The 26,470-nt window shown below is 36.2% G+C and overlaps 1 protein-coding gene and 1 pseudogene across 1 annotated transcript in view; one reads left to right on the top strand and one right to left on the bottom strand.

Annotated features, from left to right (window-relative positions):
- The window catches only part of LOC107655920 (oligophrenin-1-like), a 36,409-nt gene extending 33,970 nt beyond the window's left edge, over positions 1 to 2,439 (top strand). Inside the window, exons 23-24 of the mRNA XM_016443543.1 lie at positions 1,063 to 1,102; positions 1,186 to 2,439. Of these exons, the coding sequence (XP_016299029.1) occupies positions 1,063 to 1,102; positions 1,186 to 1,197 (52 nt within the window). The 3' untranslated portion in view covers positions 1,198 to 2,439. The remainder of the gene's footprint in view (positions 1 to 1,062; positions 1,103 to 1,185) is intronic.
- A 3,716-nt stretch (positions 2,440 to 6,155) lies between these two features.
- LOC107655921 (androgen receptor-like) overlaps positions 6,156 to 26,470 on the bottom strand; it is a 97,360-nt pseudogene continuing 77,045 nt past the window's right edge.

The raw sequence follows: 26,470 nt of genomic DNA on the forward strand, positions 1-26,470 counted from the left end.
GATGAGCAGTTTGGCTGCCTGTTTGAGTTTCGGAGGATTCTCTTCACTGCTCATGGAGGCTCTCCAAGCCCACGCACACACTTGTGTAGTTCAAGTTCAAGGCCTTTCACAATGCTAGAACACATCCCTGAGGGAACTCTCAGAGGATTCTAAGATAAAAGGTTTGACCAATGCAAAGCATCAAAGTTAACAAAAATGAAAGTCTGTAATGAAGCAGCACACTCCACTCATTTCATGAGCTTGTGAACACTGCTGGCAACGCAGGTGCCCATATTTCATGCGCATAAAATCTAATGTACCGTTGATAGTGCAAGTGTCATTTTAAAGGAATAATTCAGCCATACAGTTCCATACTGTGTGTATATATATATATATATATATATATATATATATGTAATGTAAATAAATGAAATAGTTGGATGTCATGAACATCATTGGCTTGTGCATCAGTGTTTAGTATTTTTTTTACTTTAGTATTATTCATATACGATTATAGTTTTTATTAATATTTTAAAGTAGCTTTTATCTTTATATTTTCAGTTTTCATTTAAATTTTCATTTAGTTTACTGTAATTTTGCTATGTGATGGTCTTTTATTAGTTTTACTTGTTTCTTAAATTATTTCTATTAAGTTCTTTTTAAACATTACTATTAAGGTTTAATTATATCAGTTGTAGTTTCTATTTATTTCTAGCTCATTTTTATTGCTTTTGCAAACTTATTTCAGTTATCATTCAGTTGTCGGTAAGATTTCTAATTTTCTTTTAGTTTGTTTTTCATCTAATATTTGTATTTCATTTTAGCTTTATTTCAGTTAACAATAATAACCTTGCTGACCATATCTCATGACCAAACTTATGACATCGAATCTGCACCATATTGATTTGTGAAGTTTGAGTTATATGGAAACATTTGATGGTGATTTTAGGACTCTTTTGGAGCTCGTCCCTTTGTACTGCAATTGTAGGCAAAACAGAGTCTGCTTTTGGGTTTGGAACAACATGAGTATAACTAATGACTGAATTTTCTTTATTGGGTGAACTACTGTTTTGTGTCCTACAGCTCCTCTCCGAATGTCTCACCTGCAGCTTCTAGAGATGAGGTACAGCATGTTCATTCTTATTTTTATTATTGAGGTAACCTATAATGTTAATGCTCATTATTGTAACTTGTTTGTCTTTGCAGAACACGAAGTAAGAACTTCCTTTCAGACACAACTTGTGGATTGATGTCTTGTGGACCAATTAACGCACATCAGTGGTCAAGAGAGCACAGGCCAGCGTCTGGTCATGGTTTTGAGAGATAAATTATTAACACTTCTTGACTTCAGTTTTCTTTTTTTTTGTGAATGAATCGGAAAGGGTACTGTTTTTTTTTTTTTTTTTGTGATATGCTGCCAATTTCTGCACTTGCTTACTTTGCTGTAAAACAAAGTCTTTGATTCTTGCTTGGATCAAAGAACAAAAAGAAAGCATTGAACCTTTTTTTTCTTTCTTAAACATTTTGACCTTCCTGCGCACAACAGGGAGAACTCCCTCCTGTTCTCTCATTGTGTCCCTCCGTATCTCCCCTTTTCTGTGACCTACTTAAGAGACGGATAAGACGTAAGGTTCGATGGTTTCACTCTACAGAACAGAAACACTACAGATGATAGAAGGTGGTACAGCCCAGATGTATTAAATAATATTCTGAATCAACACTAATCAGTATTTAATTACGCAGAAGCTGAACATGCTGTTATTATCTCAGTAATTAGTAACTGGAAGGAGATGAATGACCTGGGTGCTGGTTTTAAATGTTTTTGACAAGCAGAGTGGTTACTGTAATAGCAAAGCGTTTCTCCTTTTATCTGGTGGGACACACTAGTGGTGTTCCTACAAAAAAAAAACAAAAAGGGATCGAGGAACTTTTGTTACTTCAACTAGTTCACAGAGCAAAGTATGCTTCAATACGCTTTTCTCTCCCTCTTTCTTCCTTTATAAATTATCAGTTGACCTTACTGATATAGAGGTCCGTTTCGGTATTTAGCTTGACCGGATCTTTAAGTCTCAAACTTTGACTGAAATATGAGCCTTTATCAGTTTCTTTGGTCAGTGTGAATCTTAAATGTGAAAGCTAAAAATTTTAAGTCTCATTCTCACTTTCACATAACTTGTAAATGTGGAAATAAGAAAAAAAAAAAAGGACGTCAATATGTTTTTGGTACTTCAGATTCAATAAGGTTGAAATTTTTGGGCACTTTATGGGGGTTTGGCATGAACTCGGTTTTAGATTTGAAGCAGACTGGAGCGCATTCATTCTTATGTAATATTATTATCATAAAGCTTCAAATTTCCAGTTGACATTTTATGTATTTTTTGTAAATATTTTGTTGTTTTTCAAGCTGGTCGTCAACTCTTGAAAACCTAACAGTCACTAAACCTTGTTTTTTTTGTTTTGTTTTTTGAATGTACTTCTGCGAGAAAATGCAACTTTATAAAAAATAAAATAACAATCCCACCACTGAAACGCTTCTCGTGCCCAATTGCTTTTACAGGATATTGTTTAGGTCCACCCAATTCAGGGTGTCTCTCACGAAAAAGTTGCAGAGAACAACTTTCAAGATTTTCAAATGTTTTTTATTGAATTGAAAGCAGTAAAACACAAACAAACTGGATTTACACAGGCTCTACACAACAAGAATCAGATAAGCGATTGTCCATGAGTAGAAATCAGTTGGCAAACTGCTCGAAGGAAATCGTCAGTTAACAACTGTCAATACAACACTACATAGCAGTACTAAATCATCTGCGCAAAAAAGCGTGCATGCACACACACCCACTCACACACACATACACACAACTGCTGTAAAAAAGACTATAAAGTTCCAAAGATTTAAGTAACAAACATCATTTAAGAAGCCAGAATTTCCTCTTCTAGTCATATAAAGCCAAACTATCTAGCTCAGGGCTGTCCAAACTCGGTCCTGGAGGGCCGGTGTCCTGCAGAGTTTAGCTCCAGCCCTAATTAAACACACCTGAACCAGCTAATCAAGCTCTTACTAGGCATACTAGAAACTTCCAGTCAGGTGTGTTGAGGCAAGTTGGAGCTAAACTCTGCAGGACACCGGCCCTCCAGGACCGAGTTTAGACAGCCCTGATCTAGCTCCTCCTTCTGCAAATGGATTAGCAAAAAAATATCCCATAACACCAGGAAAAGACAGGAATTATTCACACCAGAGAAAAAAGCTGTAAAAAAGCATTCACTAATGATTAGTACTTTAATTGCTCGTATCAGCCAGTGAAGAAAGTTAAAAAACCAAGTCATTGTTACATATATGGGAGTTTTTATATGGTTTACAAAGCTGAAACAGGACATAAATAGATACAGCTCTGCCTGCAAACAATTCATATGGTTTCATTAGCACATTTAGTGTCTGTAAACCAGTGTGGTGCTCTCAGTTCAACATACAACTTTATGTCAAGATACTACACATTAGAAACCCAAATTACTTTCCTCATTGCTGGGGAAAATATATCAGTGAGAAATCGTTTGGTAACATTTTTCTCCCCTAGTAGAAAGACCCATTTATAACCACAGGAAGCATCCTGGTGACATGCAGACTGTTATTAAGACTCCAGGTTTTCTTGTTCATGTGAGAGTAGAAACATTGGTAGGATCCAAGCAAACCTTTTTTTGTCATCAACACAGGCCAAATTCAGTATTTTGCTTAAGACACCAAAAAATGGCCCTTTTGTACCTATAAGGGCGGCCAAGCAGTGCCTGCTAACAGATTTACAAGAGCGCATATAAACATACACATATGCTTTTGCTATTGGTTGACCAAACCGCACACAGTAACAGTAAACCCTAAGACTTTAATTGAAAACCAACAAGCAAAGTTCTACATCATAGCTCAAAAGAGAAGTGTTAAGAAAGTCACAAAGCAGCTTATGGGTAATTCAAGCACGAGTCGGTTCACGAGCACTGCGCTAGCCATTACATCTGACTGACATTACAAACAGACAATTATCATAAGACAGCGCGTCTCTCGCAAAGTCGAGTATGAACGAACTATATCTGTTTACATGCTAATGCCCCCTCCGAAAGTCCGCCGGCTAGTAATTAACGACTTTGTGATTAGACTTTGGCTTCGGCTCTGTCCTAAAGCGCTGCAGGTTTGTGGTGAAAGTCACGAGTTCTTTTTTGGCAGGGTAAAAGTGCAGTTTGGAGTTCTGCAAATTCTAATGAGTGCTTTTGGGCCGTCTAAATGGGTAAACACCTGCGTGTAATTGCGCGGAGCTCGGTGCTGTCAGCGCAGAGGAGCTGTCTCTGACAGCATATTCTCTGCCTGTCACATTTAATCCGTCAACGTGCTCCGCGGCGACAAGAGCTCGAGCAGCTAAACCACATCTCGTCGTCTCAACTCCGTGCTCTGCCGAAAGTACACCCCAGGTCACCCCAGGCCTGACAAAGACAACACAGCGCTTTGATTTTAGGGCTCTTTAAAGAGTAATCTACATACATAACGCTGCAGGCATTAGGCCTATTCTATGGGAAGCCAAACAACCCAAATGTGGGACGAAACAGCGCGGTATTAAAGCGACCGACTCGACAGCGCAGAGAGGACGTGTTTACTAGCGCCACCGAAATGACAGCGCGGCGCGAACATTACTCTCCGCAGAAGTTCGTGTTTTTTTCCTGCACATAACATAATGAAGATCAGTATTAAGTTATTACATTTCTTTTGCTTACCTTTCTACTACATGTAAACAGTTGTACTTTGAAAAACTGCAAATATAAAATATATAAGACTTTAATAAATTTACAATACCATAGTCCTCTTGAGAAGCACACCCAGCTTCTAGTATATATATATATTTTTATTTTGTACCTGGTTATTATTGTTGTTGTCGTCAAGTTCTACATTCAGCACAATATTGCCCATTTTAAATTTGAACTATTATTAAATAGCCTAGTATATATATGGGATTTTTGTTGTCTCTAGTAAAGGGAACGTTGTTATTTAACTTTAACATTGCTAAGAGGATAATGGAAGTTTCTGCTGTGAACGTGACTACTAAATATAGGCTATACGTGCTTCAAAGTAGCTAACACTACTGTTTACATGTAGTAATATGAAAGATAATAAGCAAAATAAATGTAATAACTCTTCATTATGTTATGTGCAGGAAAAAAACACGAACTTCTGCGGAGAGTAATGTTCGTGCTGCGCTGTTGTAACTGATCACTTTAACACTTTAATACCGTGCTGTTTCGTCCCACATTTGGGTTGTTTGGCTTCTCATACTATTCAATCATTTAGAAACGGAGAGCATGCGGAGGGAAAAAATTGACACGTCTAGAAAATACGCGCTGCGCCGGAGTATGAGAACGCGAGTAAAGATGTTCCTTCCTGACAGATAAATAGTGAATGCATTAATTGAAGCGAAAGCGGAGTAAAAAATACACATGCCTTGTTTTTTTGTTTGTTTTGTCTTTTGTCTCGTTTAAAGGGATTGTTCACACACAAATGAAAATTGTGTTATCATTTACTCACCCTCAAGTTTTTCCAATCCTGTAGCCTAGTTAATTTCTTCTGTTAAACACAAAAGATATTCTGAAGAAGGTTGGTAACAACAAAAAAAATTGACTTCCATTGTATTTTCCCCCCAATACTATGTACGTAAGGCTACCAGCAACTGTCCCTGTTGAAAAAACCCTGTTAGGTATGTTTTGACGCTGGGATTCTGGTTTAAGCTGGTCCTTTGCTGGTTTATGCTGGTCCTTTTGCTGGTTTATGCTGGTCATGTGCCGGCAAAGGACCAGCATAAACCAGCAAAAGGACCAGCATAAACCAGCAAAGGACCAGCTTAAACCAGCATCCCAGCGTCAAAACATACCTAACCAGCATATGCTGGTTTTTTCAACAGACGTCTGTTTACCAACTTCGTATTGTGCGTCAACAGAAGAAGAAAAACTACTACTACAGGTTTAGAACAACTTGGTGAGTAAATGATCACAGAATTTTCATTTTTGGGTGAACCATCCTGTTAACACTCCCGTGAATAAAGAGGAGAGCTTTAGCACCACTTGTCGTTGATTTGCGACAGTTGATGGTGATTAAGATATTTGGTACGAGTTTCTGAAAAAATAACAGTCCTGCGTTATTTAAAAAAAAAATGTTTTAACAGTCCTGCGTTAGCACATACGCATAGCTCGTTTTTAGTTTTTTTAGTTTCGTTTTTTAAAGCTGTGCACCATTTGAAGCATGTTTTGGTATTCTAAAAGAGCTAGTTAAAAGAGTGTGTTAAGCATGTGATTGCTTATTGCTAGCGCGGAGAAATACAAATCCCTCAGTGGCATTTACTATAAAGGAAAGAGTAAAACTATTGACTACATCCATACATTAGCACATAGAAAGATTTAAAAGAACCACGCTCAACTTTTACAGATATATATACAAGAACATTACCTTGCCAAATCTTCCATTAAGGACAGTGAAAGAGAGATCAACTTCATAAGAGCCTTATGGGAAACAGTCCCGTTTCCTAACAATATCCATTTAGCTTACTGGAAATGCAGTTTGGTTTGTTTGAATATCTAGGGCTTTATCATGCAATTGTTTTTTGTTTTGTTGATGGATATGAAGACAGCATGCATAGATTTATATCTATGTGTATAGACTATATTTGAAGATCTTCTTTGCTGACCCAAGCGTTGCTTTATTTATGTTCTATGTACAAACTGTCAACAATATACCCTAAAACCTGCACTTTAATATCCAGGTTGCAAAAGAGGGCACTGAGCCCCGTCTTAACAAATGTCTGCTGTCTGGAGGAGGCAACTCTTGATGACTTTTTTTTATTTTTTATTGTGCTGTTCTTTCATTCTTAGTGGCAAAATACAACTGTGACAGATTTTCAACTGAATGAAATAGTCTCAAATTGTCTGATCCCAAAAGAATGATGCCTCTTTTAAAAGCTTTTAAAGAGCCTCTACATTTCATAAGAAATGAATGAAGCACTTGTTTTACAATCAATAAACTAATAAAGCAGGGAGGAGACTGATAGCCAGCCTGCAGTACTGAAATACTGTTGTAATACTACAATACTGTATTTAGTAGTGTGTTGTTCTACCTCACAAGAGTAAAAGTCACAAGCGAAGAGATTCTGTCACTGTTTGTCTCACGTTTGGATGTATTTCTCTATGCATACTGCTTTGCTTTTCCTGATCTCTCAAGTCATGGACAATAAATGAAACCTTTTTATACTGCGATGCGAGTGGAGGCAGGTCACAGACTCTGATAGAGAGCTGCATAATGTCCGTTTTTTTTTTTTTTTGATTAAGGGCTCAGATGAAACTTCAGTGTGATATTTTTTTCCCAACCTGTCCACCAGGCAACACGCTGTAACTCTTGAAGGATAACTGCCGGTCGAAAGAAAGAACAAAACCTGCTTCACACCATGCTGTCAGTTTGAGAAAATGAGCTCAAATGATCTCTGAGGAGAAGATAGACAACTGTAATGATGTAATGGTCCCGCTACTTTTCAGGGCCATTTTTCAAAAGGAGAGAGAGACGAGACTGCTATAGCAAGGGAGGGAGGGAGAGAGGGGGAGAAATTCTAAAAAATAGAAAATCAAAAAAATCAGTATCGTTCAGTCCCATCGCTCGATTCGAGTCCAGATTAAAAGCATGGCAGGCTGGTTTAGGCTGGATCAGACCAAACTGACTGGCTCATATGGCCTGGGTGGGGTTGGTATGGATGAGTGGTTCAGGGGTGTAGTCTTGTCATTTGTGAAACAGGATTGGTTTAGACAGGCCGGCGAGGATCTTTGGCACCTGGACCGAGACTATTTCTGCAATCATTTCGGGAAAGCTGACCTTTGTGGGCAGGGACCGAGCTTGGACAAAGAGGTCAAAGGTGAACTGGTGCAACTTCTGAACAATCTGGGTGAGGGAGAGAAAAAGAGAGAGATAAAGAGAGACAAGAATAAGCAAAATTACCAAATGAAAAACTGAAGGGATAGAGAAAATCATAGCATGTTTATGGAAGAATTCACTAAGAATGAATTGTGCCTGTCAATTGTGTCATTATTTCCATGTGCTGCCTGTATTGTTTTAGAATCAGATTTACTAAAGGAATTACGTAAATCGGTTAATGGCGCAAACACAGCCAAAAAATTAGCAGTGAACTCAATGCACATCTTGCAGTTCCCCATCTCAGGCTGGTTTTGAGCGTTCAGTTGTGGACAATGCAGCAGACTACCACAATCTGGCATAGTATACTGCGATTGTGCAGCATTCACCTGAATTGGCTCTTTAAAATGCTGAAAATTTGATTACCCACATTCTATCTTCTTTTGTGTCCAGCAGAAGAAAGAAATTCATACAGGTTTGAAACAACTTCAGGGTGAGTAAATGATGACAGAATTTTCATTTTTGGGTAAACCATCCTAAGGGATGAATGAACCGATAAAATGTATACCTTGAATGCAATGTATGTCGCTTCGGATCAAAGCATCTGCCAAATGCAAATGGCTGAGTATTGTGAATAAGGTGCATCAATAATGCGCCTAATTTACATAGAATGGTGTGTTTGCACTGGAAAGAATGACAACAAATTAATTTAAATATAGTGCAAGATATTTCAGTGCATTTAGCACTTGGTTAAACTGGATTGCAGATTGTTAATGATCGAAATGCATGCATACAAAAGTAGCACAACTTTTTAGTGAATTTGCCTGTAATTGTCTTATTTGTGTATGGATATATACATTACCGTTCAAAAGTTTGGGGTCGGTAAGATTTTGTAATGTTTTGAAAGAAGTCTCTTATGCTCACAAAGGCTGCATTTACTTGACAAAAAACAATAATATTGTGAAATAATTTACATTGTTATTATTTGACATTGAAATGTTCTGTCACTATTTTAAAGCATTTACTGTATCTTTTGATTAACTTAATGCATTCCTTGCTGAATAAAAGTATTAATATTACTGACACCAAACATTTGAACGGTAGGGTCTCATGGGGCCATTATTGTATCTAACACACAAATCATTATGCTTGGTGTATGGTGCCTCTATGCGTGGTTTTTGTGTATGTGTTACTAACTGGTTGCAGTGAGTCCATCAATCGGGTCAGCTGATGGAAGCGCATGGCACAGTTGGTCTTCCTGCCATAGTTGATTAAACGATCAAGCTCGTTTATATATGTCAGACGCAGCTCATCAAAATACTTCTGACTCTTCAGCCCCTCCACTGGAACTGCAGAAACAGAAATAAAAACATTCACCTGAACTTGCATACACTTGGAAAAAGAACATGTCATTAAAATGTACTTATGTTGTGTTGATGTACTGTGATAATGGTGTTGTTTGTTTTTAATACAAATAGCAAATACACTACAAATAGGGTATGAAGGGACTAAAACGCTTAAAATAATCTGAAAACTTTAAGTTTAAAAAAGTCACTTCTTGCTTTTTTAATAAATGCCCAGCGAAAGGAAGTACTTAACCCTCAGGAGGTCAAACTAAATTTTATATGAGCTTTATTTTCTATACATTTAATAAGAGGTTTGAAAGTTTTGTGACCCTGTTACCATAATGTAGGACATTTATGCAGTTTAAAAGACTGTGTTTTGTGTAATTAATATTTTCTAGCATAAACATTAAATAACATCAATATTCCATTATATACAAACAGCATAAATAAAATTAAATATCAAATTATGTATAAATTAAGCTATCTCTCGGCAGTTTATTTGGGGCAAATTGTTTGTTCATTTATAATTATATATATTTTTGTAATTGGGGAAAATCATGCAGTAACAGGGTTGAGCACGAAATGTGAGACACTGCTACAACTTGAGGTTTTGGCATTAAAAATAGTTGATTAAAATAATTGATACTGCAGTGATTAAATATCAATTCACAAGATTGTAAAAAACTGATTTGATTTGCTGAATACAGTGTAAAAGTTTTCTGGACAGGCTTATGTCACCATTTCAAGATGCTGGATATAGACATTTTATGCTAGTTACTTGAAGAGCTTGGCTCATTTTATGTTAGATAAGTTTACATAAAACATCTTATCTTTCTCACAACAGCAAACAGGAAATATGCCTCTAATTATTATTATGATTATTTTTAATCTGTCATTAGGTGTTAGTATCCATAAGTACTTTGGTAGAAAAAGTCTGTTCTGAACACACACACACACACACACACACACACACACACACACACACAGCAGTAGACTCACTGATGCTAAAAAGAAGGAGGGCCTTCATGCAGAGGAACTCTTCCTGTGTGACCTGCAGCAGCACAAACTCCTGCGAGAGGTGCTTCATCTGAACACAGTGCTCGTACATGCTGGAGATATGCATCCTATGACTGACAAATAGGGGGCAGATTATTTGACATACACAGAGAGAAAGAAGCAAACAAAGAAACATCTGACAATAACAACAACTTTTCAACACCCGCTAATTACAAAACAGTACTGAATAATGTGGTCAGTCATCTAATGACTCCCAGATCTCTCACTAAATGAAATGTATTTCATGCCTACAACACAAATTCTGTCAGCAGTAGTGGTATGGGATACAGCCAAGATGCATTTAGGAAGTAAGTCTTCTATTTCAGATATTGGTGAAAAAGGCCATTGAGAGCATGTGAGCCCCCCTAAAAAATTCAATCTCTCCTGGGATTGTGTTTGTGACAAAGATCCTCCTTGGAAGCATCCGCGACGAGACTGTTATTGTGTGCATGAAGTACAAGATATGTACCTGCCCGAGAGAGAGAGAGAGAGAGAGAGAGAGCAAGATAGAAATGGAATAAGGTAGAGAAAGGGCCGCTGAGGAGAAATGAAAGAAAAATAAGTGTGAGGAAAGATGGATTAGTACATTTACAAAAGACAAACAAATGGACAGAAGAAGAAAATGGAATGAGAGAGAGAAGTCAACAATGCAGAACACAGATGGGTGCCGGACACAAAAGAAAACGGGCAAATAAGAGCAGAGCGGATGTGAAAGAGAATGAGACTGACTCATTGAAGACCAGGTCTGGCGCGAAGTACAGCATCCGCGCGTTGGCATTCTTGTAGGACCTCCAACCCAGAGCAAAGACCATCACTCCCATCCAGGTGTGTTGTATGACTGTCATCTGATCATCCACATGCAGGTTACGGAAACCTGAATGGCGGAAAAGATGGGAGAGATATTTGTGGTTTGTGCTTGCTGCCTATAGCTTACAGTTTGTCAGCTGCTTGGGCGCTTTTTTTAAACTTCATTTATGACTCTATTTCAGCTCCTTCAGCTCATGCCATGAATCAGACTTCATATATATATGCATGTCCAACCAAACAAACCAAACAAAACAATATGTTGAAGACCAGGCAGCCTATGCACCGCTTTCAGGAAACAAAGGGGAAACACGCTTAAGTTAGTTCACCCAAAAATGAAAATTAGCCCATAAATTACTCACCCTCAAGTCATCCTAGGTGTATATGACTTTCTTCTTTCAGACGAATCCAGTCGGAGGTATATAAAAAAATTGTCTTTGATCTATCAAGCTGTTTCATGGCACTCAGCGGGTGTTGCATGCATCAGTCCAAAAGAAGTTAAATAAAAAGCGCCCATCCAAAGTGACGAACGTGGAAGCGCAGGGGAGAGATCAAAACAAAACAACGATCACTTTTTAGAAGTACAAAACGAGGATTTGTAAAGAAGAATTTCGATATAAGCCAAGAGGAGAAAGGTTTTCCTTTGCTAAAGTAAGGAAACTTTGTTTCCTTTGCTCCTGTAAACAAACGTTGGTTTTCACAAGACTCACTGGCGCATGCGCAGCGCTGAACTCATACCTCATCAGCCTGGAACTGCTTCCGTGTACAACAGTTGGCGCAAGCTACATTAAAGTGATTATTACGTTTTGAATATGAATATATTTTTCTTACAAAAACGCATCGATTCGCTAAAGAAGGCCTTTGTTCACCCTCCGGAGCCATGTGAGACACTTTTTTTTATGGATAGGCACTTTTTATTTAACTTCTTTTGGACTGATGCATGCAACACCCGCTGAGTGCCATGAAACAGCTTGAAAGATCAAAGCCAATTTTTAATATAACTGCGACTGGATTCATCTGAAAGAAGAAAGTCATATACACCTAGGATGACTTGAGGGTGAGTAATTTATGGACTAATTTTCATTTTTGGGTGAACTAACCCTTTAACTTTCTGCGATAATCTTGATCTCTCTTCCCTCTTAACACATTCATCATTGGATTCAGTGGAGATTAAAATGCCAGGCCTCACAGTTTTAATAATGCTATCAATAACAGGAAATTGGAAAACCGCAACAAATCACATCACCCTGATTCCATCAACCAATCACACACTGTCACACTATGAGCTTCAAAAAACAGTTTGTGTCAAGCCACACCCCTTTCTCCCTCTATCGCCCCTACTGCTGTTTTTCTCTCAGTATTTGATGCTTTACTATTTTAGTATGACTGAAGTCTGCCTTTGCTTGGATTTATTAAACCCATTAGAATTAAGTACATTATACAACACCTCTCAAGCCTCTGAATTGGAAATACAAACCATAATTAAATCACTGAGAAAAAAAAAAAACTCTCCACTGATGTCCCGACTTCACCAGGCAGGATCTCCATCTTGTTATTATACTATTGTGTCAATGAATATTAAGTGTGTTACAGATAAAGAAAAAGAAAGATCCTTTAAAAATCTAGTTTCTACAAAAATTACTTTTTGTATTCATGTTGGTTTCATGTGGTATTTAAAAACATTTAATTAAAAAAAAAAGAGTAAAAACAAATATTTTCATTACACTTTAAAAACATGAGTATACGCATTTTAATCATTATTTTCAGAAATAGTTTTAATTATATCGTTGAAGGTAAAAAGTTATTATTATTATTATGACTACTACTTTTTGCAAACACCATTAACTATTAATTCATATATATATCAAGTGTTTGGTTGCATCGCATGACATTTTACTAACCTTGTTTTGTAATGAAAAAGTCAAATGATCAGATTTAAGAGACTGACTGATCTTTAAAAAACATGAGGATCTGCAGGGGTCCTCTCGTTACCTGTTTAATGTTTCTGCAAGATGTTGGACCACATGACTCTAATTTGGTGGACAAAAGCTTTTAAATAATAAGCAGTGTTGTTGAAATATTGTTTTTTTTTTCTTCAAATATATAATAATAAATTAATATATCAAACTACTTCAAAACATAACTGAATTCCAATTACAGTATTCTTTAAAAAAAAAAAGTATTTTTTTTTAATGAGGCTTTTTTACTTCATTGTGATATCTTGACCTTTTTTATTATATTTCCATCAAAAAATATCAAAATGAATTTTTGATCCAGAAATGAAAAGCATGCTCATCATAGAAGAGGTGTAATCAAATTTGTGTACAATCATGTCACTGACCCCTTTATAAAAAGCAAAACGGCATAACTGGAATAAGTGAAAATTTTATATGCTTAAATTACCTGGAAGTCCTTTGGCCCACTTCACTACCTTGACAAGTTGCCTCTCTCCCAACTCGTTAAGGCTGGTGAGGAGAGCAACTGCTGAGTCAGGCTGAGCGTGATCATGGCCAGCGTTCACCACCTCGGGCTCGATGGCCTCCAGGATGTTCAGGAAGATCAACTGTGAGTGGAACGTCAGGCTTGGCTTGGGCGACATGCACTGGACGGTCTCTGATGGGCCCTGAACGGGGCCGACCTCCTCCAGACCTTTCATCTGTCCGATCTTCCTCAGCTTGCGGGCTGCAGCACAGAACAAAAGCAATATACTGTAATAAACAGAGTGGGAGTACTGCTTTGTAAATTCAACCTGCGCAAAAACACATTATTAATCTGGAACACTTCTTTATTTTATCTAGCACATATTATTTAGGAGGCAATGAACCAGGTGGTCTCTGAATAATGAGGTTGGCATGATCTTATTTCTGCTCTTGAATATCTCTATTATACAACAGAAGATAAAAGCTGCACTGCGACGGCTAGTCTCTCTGCCACATTATCTCCTGCCAGTCAGCACAAAGAAAGATTACTGGCCACAAAACACACCTGAGACAACGTACTTTTTCCTCAGCTGCCACTACAACAAAGAACTTGACAGGATTAGCGTAACTGTGTTGATATATTTCAGTAAGGTGGAACAACCATCATTCAAGGATGCAAAACATGCATTGTTCACCTAATACTTGCGGATGTACGTTCTTGCACCAGAAACACCCGTTAACTATGCACAACAGAGGAAAACCATCTGTATTCTGAGGCTGCTGCTAATAAAGTGAATTAAATGAAGATGTAAATATGAGTGTGTGCGTGCATGTGCTTTTATTAGTTGCTACAGTAGAAACAGTTTTGCTTCTGCTCCAACGAGTGCCTGTGGTTTTGTTATGATGCCTAACACTCACAGTTTCCACTCTGAATTATAAATCAGAGATGCTCATTATTCAATGGGCAGCGTTTGGGTGAGGAATGAAAGACTTTTTACAACTCGCAGACTTTAATGGCGCATTACGAACACTGATCCAAAATGTAAAAAAACAAGTTCTATTAAGGAAAAAAAAAAAAGAATAATCTGTGAGGCAGCTGATTTAAAATGCCTAAAAAGCTCTTCGTTGCTGGCTAAGAGGACAAACTCGAAATGAAAATGAATCAGCCCTCTGAGATCCCCACAAAAAGGGGGCTCCAATTTTGCTGACGAGAGTCCGGAGCCGCTCTGCTTGTGGTCTAAAATGAAGTGTGGTAAAGAGAAAAGAAGGGGAGAGAGTGAAATTATAATTTTATCCTGAGATGGTTTATCAAAAGCCTATGGGTTTGCGGTAAACTTGTGGCAAGGTACCAGAGACACCACCACCGTGATTCTCTCTTCAAAAGACACATAAACCTGCCATTCCAGCTAATACAAGCAAAAATATAATATGGATGGCAAATACAGCAAAAATTGCTGCTGCAAAACACTGTCTCCTACATCTAGATTTGCTGATGTGTCTTCAGTATGGAGTAGAACTGAGATATGAAGCGTATGTCTGAGCTTGCTTCAGCTTCAAACAGGCTCTAGAAAGACTGAAACTTAAAAGGAAGACCTATAATTCTATATATTCTGTAATGTTAACATTCAGAGTAGGGACTGTGGCAAATATAAACCAATTGTGCAAATCAGCTTTGCATTGCAATGGCTTCAGATGCAAGTTTAAACAAGTATACGCCATATCCAGTACTCCTAAAAAGATCAAGTCCAGCCGTGAGAGAAGATGCATCATCACGTTATCTCTAAAATGAAACTGACTCAAATGGGCGATTCTGAAACTCAAAACTTTATAAACACATGTGAAGTCATCCAGTGGAGTTTCTCTGGAGGTGAGTAATTGGGTAAATGGTGTCGTTGACTAAATCATCTTGAGCAGGAACTGGAGGAACAAGGTGAATGTGTTAAAACTTCACAGATGAGTGAGAAGCCAGCACTCAATAGCGAATGCCATAGATAAGTGAACAGTTTTCTGTTACATGAGAGAAAGCGTTTTGGCATTCTGGGCTCCACTCAGAATCTGTGAAAAGTTTTGAATGATGTGAACTTTAAGCCATAATGACAGATATGTGCATAAAGACTTCTGTCTCTCACTGGCAGAAAAACTGTTTTGGGACTTTTCGGGAATAAGTAACTGGATGCTATAAGTTTTCAGTCTTAAAAGTGTTTTAAATGTAGGCATGAACTGACAGACCATTTGTGAGAATGAACAAACAACAAATAGAGAATTTTGGAATACGTGTTTGTGAAGAAATGTGATTATAAACTGAAAAAAATGTGAATTTTCCAAAAAGTTTTTTTCTTTTTTCTGTTCTTTTCTCTGTCTGTCTTTCTTTCTTTTTTGAAAAAAGTCTCTGCTTTAAAATGGTCAATTTTAATAGAAAAAAATGCCACTCTTTAAGGTGCCACTCTTTATTTATTAATTATCAAAAAAAAAACTTAATACTTAGAGGCCATTTTAGAAACAATAATTATATACTTGTCAGAGACTTTCCTTTTTTATTCTGTGGATAAAACTCAAAATGTGTTTCTGAATCAAAATGACTGAGTGAGCAGGTTAAGCAAAGTGAGCAGGTTGCATATATAGTGAGCATAAAAGCCTTCAAGTAGGTCAAATGTTCAGGAAAAACCAAATTAAGAAAACATGTAAGAGAGAACTTCAAATAGACACAGACGTGTTACATTGCAGCTAAAATCACACAATTTTAGCCCCACAAGTGATACCTGATCACCCTGTCATGGTTTATTTTTGACTGTACATGATCTCTTCTGTCATGTTTGAATGTTTGATTTCTCTATATGGTTGTCACGACTTCTGAGTAGGTGTGATTATTTGCACAATGATGGTATTTTGTGAAGAAAACAGTAAAGAAAAAAAAATACAGTTTTTTCATTGAGCTGATCACATTACACCAGGGACTCATTATTTCTGAGCTGTTTACCAAGACAACAATTCCAACAAACACGACCACAAAGAAGAGAAAGGATGAGACAAAGAATAGTGCTAGCGTGACAGTATGATTAAGCGAGACAGATAGGATGCATTTAGTTGTAAATTGATCCACAGTGTCATTTGAGTCCGAAAGGTGAAACGCGAGTCACAAAATTCAAACGTCCGCTTGTCAACTGCCATCTGCTCTGTTCAGATGCTCAGTGGCCACAAACAGATGTATTGTGTGTGATGGTTTTACAACCACACTCGTGTGCTGTCTACTATTTGTTTTTGTCAACAGGACGATTAAGGCTTTAGTTGCACAACTAAACATTTCAACAAAAACAAATGAACAAGAAAGCCAAATAAACTCTCAAAACAAACTAAATAACACAGTGTAGATTTACATAGCTATTGAGTTTTAGCTTTTTTTAATAAGGAAAAACATTTTCCTTATTATTTCTGAGCATTGTTTGTTATATTGATTTTTGTAGTCATATATCTTATTGTGTTTGCATTCATATTTAATCAAATGTAATGTGATTATGCTGTTGAAATGATAAAATATAAAGACGATATACAGCATGTTAAAAGGGAATAATAAAAAATCACATTATATACTGATTAAATGAACAGAAATGCATTTTAGACTTGTAATGGTTAGTCCACCTCTGCCTTTGTCATTGCATTAAATACCTGAAATCAGATGACTAAAACAATAAGAAAGTCTATAGGACGCATTATATAAACATCAGGGCCATCTGTTACAAAGCTGAGTCTGAGCTGTAAGTGGACCTGAAATATGATACGTTCTGCTAGAAGAAGTGAGCAAACATTTCATTAGAAAAGAGACTAAACTGTTAGAGACTGACAAATTACGAAAAACACCAGTAGTTTTTAGCCAAAGCTATAAAATCATTTAAAAGGACCTTTTTCACTGTTACTACCCATCGATATTCTTAAACACATCAATTTTTTTTATATATAAGCTAATTATAAAGACTACAGACCTACCCACAGCACTACTGCTAAAAGAAAACTAGGCTATTTGCTTTTTAGAATATTTTTTTTATCCTAAATCAGCACTTCCATAAATGACTACAAAGGCAGATTTAGCAAATATAACATTTTTTTAGTCTCCAAAGTATAGCGAAGTAAAACTGCACAAAGACACACACACACACACGTTGGTATATGTGGTTTACGGGCAGTGGTGTAGTGGTGTTTTTTTGTAGTGGGTATACTCTGATATTCCCTCCCAGCCTCATACTCACCGTGCCACAGCGACACCCCATAAGCACCACCACACTCACTAATTCATACAATATGCATATATGTAACTGAGAGCATTCTGAAAGACTGTTTATGTGATATCAGCATGTCAATTTATTATAAGTAACGGAAGACTTTAACAGCCAATGACATTTACAGCTGGGGAGACTGGACTGATTTCTTACTGTTTAGTGTTAATCATTTAACTCAGCCAGTTACATTTATCTTAAGAATATGGTCCCTGGAGAATAGGTTTTATCAGCTGGCAATTTTCAATGCACATTTAAGAGTGCCTGTTTTAAATTCCCTAGCCTGACTTTCAGTCCACAAGTTTGGTCAGGAGTTCTCATCTCTCCCATCATCTGAAACAAGAAGATATAAACATTGTATTGGGTTTAACTGCTGTACAAACACACATATACAGTGTGTGTTGTTTCTCCCGCATTCACTGATCCACCACACTAACGTTACTCAAGTTATTGGCTAGTTATGTTGGCTTGAGAAAGTAAAGACATACTGTTATACTATTTAAACTTCTTCTTCTTCTTCTGAGACCAGTAATTTTCAACTGTACTTTATATCCTCCTAGGGCTTTAATGCTACAGGCACCAAACTCGTCAGAGACCTTGGACCTGATCTATAGTTTGTTTCTATATCTTTTCTAACTGATGAGACTTACAGTTTTCGTATATAAATAATTATCCAAAATCAAAGGTTTCCCATAGACTTGCATTGGCTGAGCAAAAATGCCCTCTCTAGAGGACAACTGCAGTCCACTAGAGGGAGCCACAGGATAAGAAATATTTCAACTCCCCTCATTTACTTTCGTTTTCAGACAGTTAAATTTACAAATAATTGCATACTTTTCCTTTATGCCGCCAAGCAAAGCTAACATATTTGATCATGACCAGGTCAGGTAGTGACTATCTGATGTCCAGAGGCCAGTGTGAAAGAATCGGGACAGTTGACTGATCTGTCACTGCTCCGATGGGGAAACTGGTGCGTCCTCACCAAACATAATCATTTGCACGTTTTTTTAAGCCTTGCCAATTAAAACATTCAAGCGATTCGTGTCATCTGCTGTAGCTGAAGCATCAGCAGCTTCAGGGTCAGGCTTACGAAAACACTGAAAGAGTGTAGTTTGAGTTTGCTTTCATTTCATATCTCCTTTAGTGATTCACATTCAATGCTGTGCAATAATAACACTGGTCATCAACAGAAACACGGCGTGATTTTCAAAAAGTAGGTGATTTGCAACATGGACGGGGTGAATTTATGAATGAATGTGTGAAAGTTCTGTTACAAAACGATGTTATGTATCCTCGTGCTTTTTTAGGTGGGTATACGGAAATCCTTCACCTTTCCTAGTGGGTATACGGCATATACCTGCGTATCACGTAGACTACACCACTGTTTACGGAGACACTCCATAGGCGTAATGGTTTTTATACTGTACAAACTGTATTTTCTATTGCCCTACACCTAAACCTACCCCTTACAGGAAACTTTGTGCATTTTTAGATTTTCAAAAAAAAAAAAACACCATTTAGTATGTTTTTTAAGCCTTTTAAATTACGGGGACACAGGAAGTGTCCTCATAAACCACCTTCATATTGTAATATCTGTGTCATACCCATGTCATTATACAGATTTGTGTCCTTATAAACCACATAAACATGCACACACACACACACACACACACACACACACACACACACACACACAAATTTACCAGTAATTTATGGAGAAAGACCTTCTTAATGAAAAAGTCAAATCAAAAATCAAAACCAGATGGGAAGTTTACCAAAATAAATAAATAAAAAATGGAATTTGATAACCATCAAAGCATCTGTGTTGTTGGTGTGTTTAAAGCAAAAGAGTAAAAACTGCTTTGCCTGATGTCTATATGCAGACACACATACAGTATACATATACATATCTCTTATGTACTCTACAAGGTTGCATTTATTTAATCAAAAACAGTAATACTGTGAAATATTATTACAATTTAAAAGAACTGTTTTGTATATGAATATAAATGTAATTTATTCCTGTGATGGCAAAGCCGAATTTTCAGCAGCCATTATTCCAGTCTTCAGTGTCACATGATCCTTCGGAAATCATTGTAATGTGCTGATTTGGTGCTAAAGAAACATTTCTTATTATCGTCAATGTTGAAAAGAGCTGTGTTGCTTAATATTTTTGTGGAAACTGTGATACTTTTTTTTCAGAATTGTTTTGATCAATAGATAGTTCTGCTGGTTTACTATTTCTGCCATTTTAAGTTATAATTTTTATACTGGTTAAGATGTTATGAGGGGATTTAATTTTAACACTATACAGTTGAAGTTCGTCTGCCACAATGTCGCCACAAAACCCACCTACAACCATTCTATACATTTAAAGATGCCTCCACATAACGCAGGTACCTAGAGAAGGAGCTGTACCTTCACTTTAAACATACCTACACCTACAATCCAAAACCTTGAGTTAAACTGTCTCCAAGTTTCTGTCTGTAAACTCCCAGTGGCTCTTAAGTGAATTTTATATCATTCTGAAGAGAGATAAGATTATGAGGCAAACATTAATACATCAAAAATGAGCAATGAATAGGACACAGTCCAGAGCCAGGGGGATCTGAGAACTGTTTCAGTTATCTACTTAGAACCAGAAAGATTTCACTTTTTTATTAAAAAAAACAAACAAACAAAAAACGGAGTTCATGTGTCAGGAGAGGAAATAGGGAAGATGTGAGTCATCTGACACCACACTTTTATCACACACATGCACACACACATCCCCTGCAGTGCCATACACTGCTCCTGAAAAACCAGAAACCGGTTTTACTGTCATTACACACAAAAGTTCTTTAAAATTCAGAACCTAGAGAAACCAGCACCTGCAACTGTCAGGGGCAAGTTACAAATTACACAAAAAAGACTTTACTTAGGCTTTTGTCTTCAATAGCGTTATTGACAGCACTGACTTTTCTCGGCTAAAGTCCTGAATATTTTCTTCCAGCCTCGAACCTTGTTGCATTTTTTATTTCCATTGCTTGAGTCAGTGGTTCCGCGTCTGCTGTTTAGCTGGTCGAGCAACTTTTCTTTTGTATCTATTTTGACTAAAAATACACTGCAAAATATACTTTTTTCTTACTTAATAGAATTTATATTCTATACGGATTTGCCAAAATGTACACTCTGCAACACCTGACAAACCTAAACAATGTACATTAATTAATTTGCAAGTTACAGGCAATTTGCGTATTTGAAATAAATAAATAAATAAACAAACAAACAAACAAACAACTAAATAAATAAATGGTCACACTTTAGTTTAGGGACTAATTCTCACTGTTAACTATTATCTAGGACGTTTGCCTCAATAAACTCATAATTTGCTGCTTATTAATAGTAAGGTAGTTGTTAAGTTTAGGTATGGGGTGGGATTAAGGGATCTAAAATATGGTCATGCAGAATAAGGCATTAATGTGTGTTGTATAAGTACTAATAAACAGCCAATATACTAGTAATATTATATTATATAGTAAGACTTGGTCGCTAAAATAAAGTGTAAATAAATAAATGTTATATTAAATAAATTATTGTTATATTGAATAAATAAATGTTATTAAATAAATATGTTATATTCACATCCATTCTACAGCTGCATTGACCCACATGACACACTGTCTCATTGCATTTACAATTAAAATGCTCCTGATTACCAATCCAATCAATTACTCTCTTAATTCAATATATTACAGATTGTCTACAGGGTAGCAAATGAAAAAACACTCTGTTTGCTGTAAATAATTTGTTTCCAGGCCAATACTGCTAAAATAAATTACTGCAATTCAAGTCAAGTGATTATCAATATTGTTTTTTTTTAAGCAGTGTCAAAGCATAACTATAACAAAGTCATATTTTTGCAATCTATATAACCTTTAACATTTTTAGGAACTGAACCATATGAAAAGTTTTTTTTTTTTCCTGAAAGAGCAACTTGTGGCATGTCCTGTTTTTCCATTTCTACATGTAGTTTAAGTAAAATATGGCTAAACTTTGCGCTGAACTGGGGGACAGGATGAAGGATACTTGAAGTTCATTAACCCCTTAACTGTCACCCCCCATTTTTTAAAATAGGCATGCAGGTGCACTATCCAAACTTAAATTGTTGTAATTTATGAACACTTTGGAATACAGACATAAGGTTGGTCTCTTTTTAAAGAAGAAAATCAGCAGATTATCGCAAAAGTGGAACTTTTTTCAAAAAATTAATGTATCAAAAAGTTATGGTAGTTTAAATTTACTGTAAAGAAAATGCTCTATATTAATTTTATTTTATTTTATATATAATAAATATTTTACATAACAGGTTTTACTCTAAAATTGGTATAAAATTAAAATCTTGTGTCTAAATAAGTTATGTTCCAAATTTGAAGTTTATATGAAAAAAAAATTGAGGTTCCTGTGAGATTTTATTTAGGGCGTTATACCACAAACAGCCACAGGGTGCCATCCAAACTCCATTGAATTTTTTTAATGCATTTTTCTGTCACAAATGTCTAGATTTCTCTGTCAATATTACTTCTATCTCAAAATAAACCAAATATGGAATCCTGAGACTCGGACCTTTCCAACGATGTTTTTTTTCAAGATTATAAAAAGGTTTGATTCTAAAAGACCGTAATGCATTTTGTAATATGACACTTGACACCGCCCACTAAGGGGGAGGAGACCGCCAAAATATTTTAAAGTACCATTTCCATGGTAACGAAATGTCCGATTACCAAAATGGTTTTCACAGGATGAATCTTGGGCTTCTAAGCTTTCAAATGATATATGATTTATGATGATTACTAAAAGATTTGATAGAGAAAAAGGACAACAAAAAAAGGAGCGCCAAGCGTCCCACAGGTGGGACGGTGACAGTTAAAGGGTTTTAAGGGATAAAACCAATTGTCAATTAAAATCAAAAGAGGTGAGCAAGTTTACAGTGGCACTTCCTCTGAAAATGATGTCAGCCAAGTTTGTACATAATCACATTAGAAAAAGATGACTACAATTCAGTTAGCTGGAGATCACAATTAGCTACGAGAGGAGTGCCACTGGCACTGAAGTTCCTCTGTTGGCATCTACAAGCAAGCAAACGTTTTGCTATACTGTACTGCCACCATGGAGAATGACGTGAATGTAATTCTGCGTGAGCGTGTGCGTCTAAACGCTTTTCTCTTTAGATCAGTGCAGCTTTACAGCTTGTTTTACTGAGGATTAGGACCGTTCAGTGTGTGAGAAGATAAAAGATTTCCAATATTTCTACTAACAGGTTGCTACATTATCTTCTCTAAGTCCTTCTAAATCATCTGAGCTTTAGGTCATGTATAGCTGTTATTAGAAGCTGCTGAAAGTTTTTTTTTCCCACCAGAATGATGGGTTGTCTCTAACCTTTTTCGTTTTTTGTCTCTTTATTTTCCCTCTTTTTTCCATTCTCTATTAACTTCACCCTCTTAGACAAAAAGAAGATTCGATCAGATTATGACTAAAGCAGTAGATCTGAGGGGCCTTGGGGAGAGAGATTACCTGTGCTCCGTTGCACTCAAATTTATAAAATAGATAGTTCTGGCTTTGCTATCTGAGCCACATTCGAAGATGTAAAATACGTCTTTGTCTGTACACACCCATATCTGTATGTCGATTGAATTCTACATTAATGCATCACGATGTTATTGGGATTCTTACACCCTAACCATGGTGACACTAGTCTTCTTGAGTTTTATTGATTTAATAAAACACACATATAGAAAAGTTTAGAATGATAAGGCCAGATTTACTAAACAGGGCAAATTAGCATGAGCGCGCAATTCCAAAAAAGCGCTAATGGGGGGTGGAAATTTCTGCGGGAGATTTACTGACAATGTGCTAATTAAAGAACACAGACGCAGCCAGATAATTTCCATAATGACCAACACAATCTGCCAAGAGCAGCGAAAATTAGCGCCAGCTTTAAGACATGCTTTTTTGGAGCGTTAAATAATGGCGAAAATACCAGTAATTTGATGAGCGCAAACGTTAGTGATCACGTTCCGTGATTCATTTCAATACTTTCCTCCCATAAATTTTGCTTCTGAAAGGGAAACTTATACAAATGAATATTCAATAAGGTCAGGGGAAAAAATAACTGTGTCCACGCCTTTTCAGTGCTAATTCTTCACTGTGCATCTTTAGTAAATCCTGACAGTACTATTTTAACACCAAAAGACTGCACTGGCGCAAGCTGTTAGTAAATCTGGCCCTTAGACTGAGAATAGACGACTGAACTTTCCCCTGGAATGCCTCCGAAATACTATAAAATCACTCATACAAAACTGTCATATTAAAGGGGTCATATGATGCTGCTAAAAACAACATTATTTTGTGTATTTGGTGTAATGAAATGTGTTTACATGGGAGCTATCAACATCAAATGCAGTTTAACTGTATAATTGTTTAACGAGTCTGTATAATAAAGTGAGATTAAGGCTTTATTAATCTGTGGCAATGAGGTGTCCTGAGGCTTTACGAGTTTACAAAACAGAGAATAAGTGTTAAGACACTTGACAGAGACATTAATAGATCTATTGATGAGATCTGTTAAGAAATTTCCAAAACAAAATCATCTTATCTGAAAACAGAGGGGAAATAAAGTTAAATTATTAATGGTGATATCAAAGCTATCACGTTAATGCATGCAAATATTTCCTTTTTAAAATGTTTATTTTTTTTTTTTACATTAAAACTCATTCGTTCTGTTCTGGCTAATTAAAAAAAGATTCTGGCTAAGGGGCGATTTTCATTTTGAGGGGGCTCATTTCATAATAAAAAAATAAAAAATAAATGAATAAATAAACTAATAGCGTAGGGTGGTATACTTAACTTATTGCAGTATTCCACTGTATTGCATAGATGGGTATAACATTTGAGTAATGAATAAGCCAAATACAAGTCTTCCTGATCTCTCTCTCACACACACCTGTTTACTGTACAAACACAAATTTTTAATGTTTGCATTTCTAATACAAACCTCTTTCTATGCTCATGTCTGTCACTGTCTTTAATCATTTCTGTGCATGACTGTATGGTAGTTAATTGTTAATTTGCTGACGTTTTCATATGAACTTTAAAGGGGACTTGAGGCAATCACGAATTCGTGTACAGTTTATGGAGCTAATTGCAAAATTTTTAGAAATGGCCTAGCGACGCCCATGATTCTGGCTCTCTATAGTCAAGCACCTGGTAAATCACCTCTTATTTATTTATAAATCAAAGTAAATAATTTCTTTAGATTTTGGAATGAATTCCTCATGCCAACAGTTAAATGATTCACATCAAAATGAAAAGCCAAACAGCATGAGGGTGAGTAAATAATGACAACATTTAAATTTCTTTAATACAGGAACGCTGTTTGTGCAAGCAAATGAGAGGTGATTAAAGAGTGCTGCTTCAAGAATTTACACTATGATTGTCATCTACACAACTTGCCAAACATAATAATAATAATAATACATGGACCTGTTATTTATTAGGATTCCTGAAAGATTATGGCCAATATAGATATTTAATGGACAATAAACCAAAATAAGATAAGCTATTCTACTGCGGGAAAAAACACCCTAAAATGAAAATATATTGTATGCTACAAGTAAATGTATCATAATAGTATGGAAGATGGATAAATAATTTGTTTGAAATATGCAAGAGAAATGAATATACTGCTTCAATGAGACTTTTCTACGGAAGTCCTATGGATTATTAATTTTTTTCTTTCTTGTTTTGTCGTGATCACGACATAACGAAAGTTGTTTTCTTATTATCATGACTTCATTTTCTCGTGATCTCAACATAAGTAAAGCTGTTTTCTCATTATCGTGACTTAATTTTCTCGTGATCACGACATGACATAAAAGTTTTCTCGTGATCACGACATAACGAAAGTTGTCTCGTTATCACAACTTAATATTTTCTTGTGATCTCGACATAACAAAAGTTGTTTTCTCGTTATCAAGACTTAATTTTCTCGTGATCTTGACAAAGAAAGTTGTTTTCTCGTTATCACGACTTAATTTTCTTATGATCTTGATAAAACGAAAGTTGTTTTCTCGTTATAACGACTTAATTTTCTTGTGATCTCGACATAACGAAAGTTGTTCTCTAAGTTACACAACTGCGCCAACAGGTGGCAGTATAGACCTGAATATAACGCGTTTGGGACAAAATAAGGACCTTCTTCGTGATCGCTATAATTTGTGCAGTATTGTTTATTACTGACATTTAATTAATTCATAAATGTTAAATGCTTGAATCAATATGATTATTTTGTGTATCGTTAAGTTCTTGCTAGATGCGTGACTCATCACAGTTTCACCACCGCAATAGCTTTCCGTGTCATAAACTGCTTATTAAAACCAAGTTTTATAATACAGTCACTGTATTCTGTTTGCACCTATATCTTTATTTGTGCATCTTTGAAGTACATGATTGTTAGTTAATAATCGGGGATGTTGTGTTTATCTAGGAGGTGCTTCAACAACGTATTTGTAATGTGCATCTTTTCCTTATTTTTTATCTTTATTGTTAATCATTAAATGCACAGGTGCATCTCAATAAATTAGAATGTTGTGGAAAAGTTAATTTATTTCAGTAATTCAACTCAAATTGCGAAAGTAG

The sequence above is a fragment of the Sinocyclocheilus anshuiensis genome, unplaced genomic scaffold (assembly GCF_001515605.1).
Source record: "Sinocyclocheilus anshuiensis isolate Anshui unplaced genomic scaffold, SAMN03320099.WGS_v1.1 scaffold860, whole genome shotgun sequence".
In the NCBI taxonomy this organism is placed as follows: Eukaryota; Metazoa; Chordata; class Actinopteri; order Cypriniformes; family Cyprinidae; genus Sinocyclocheilus; species Sinocyclocheilus anshuiensis.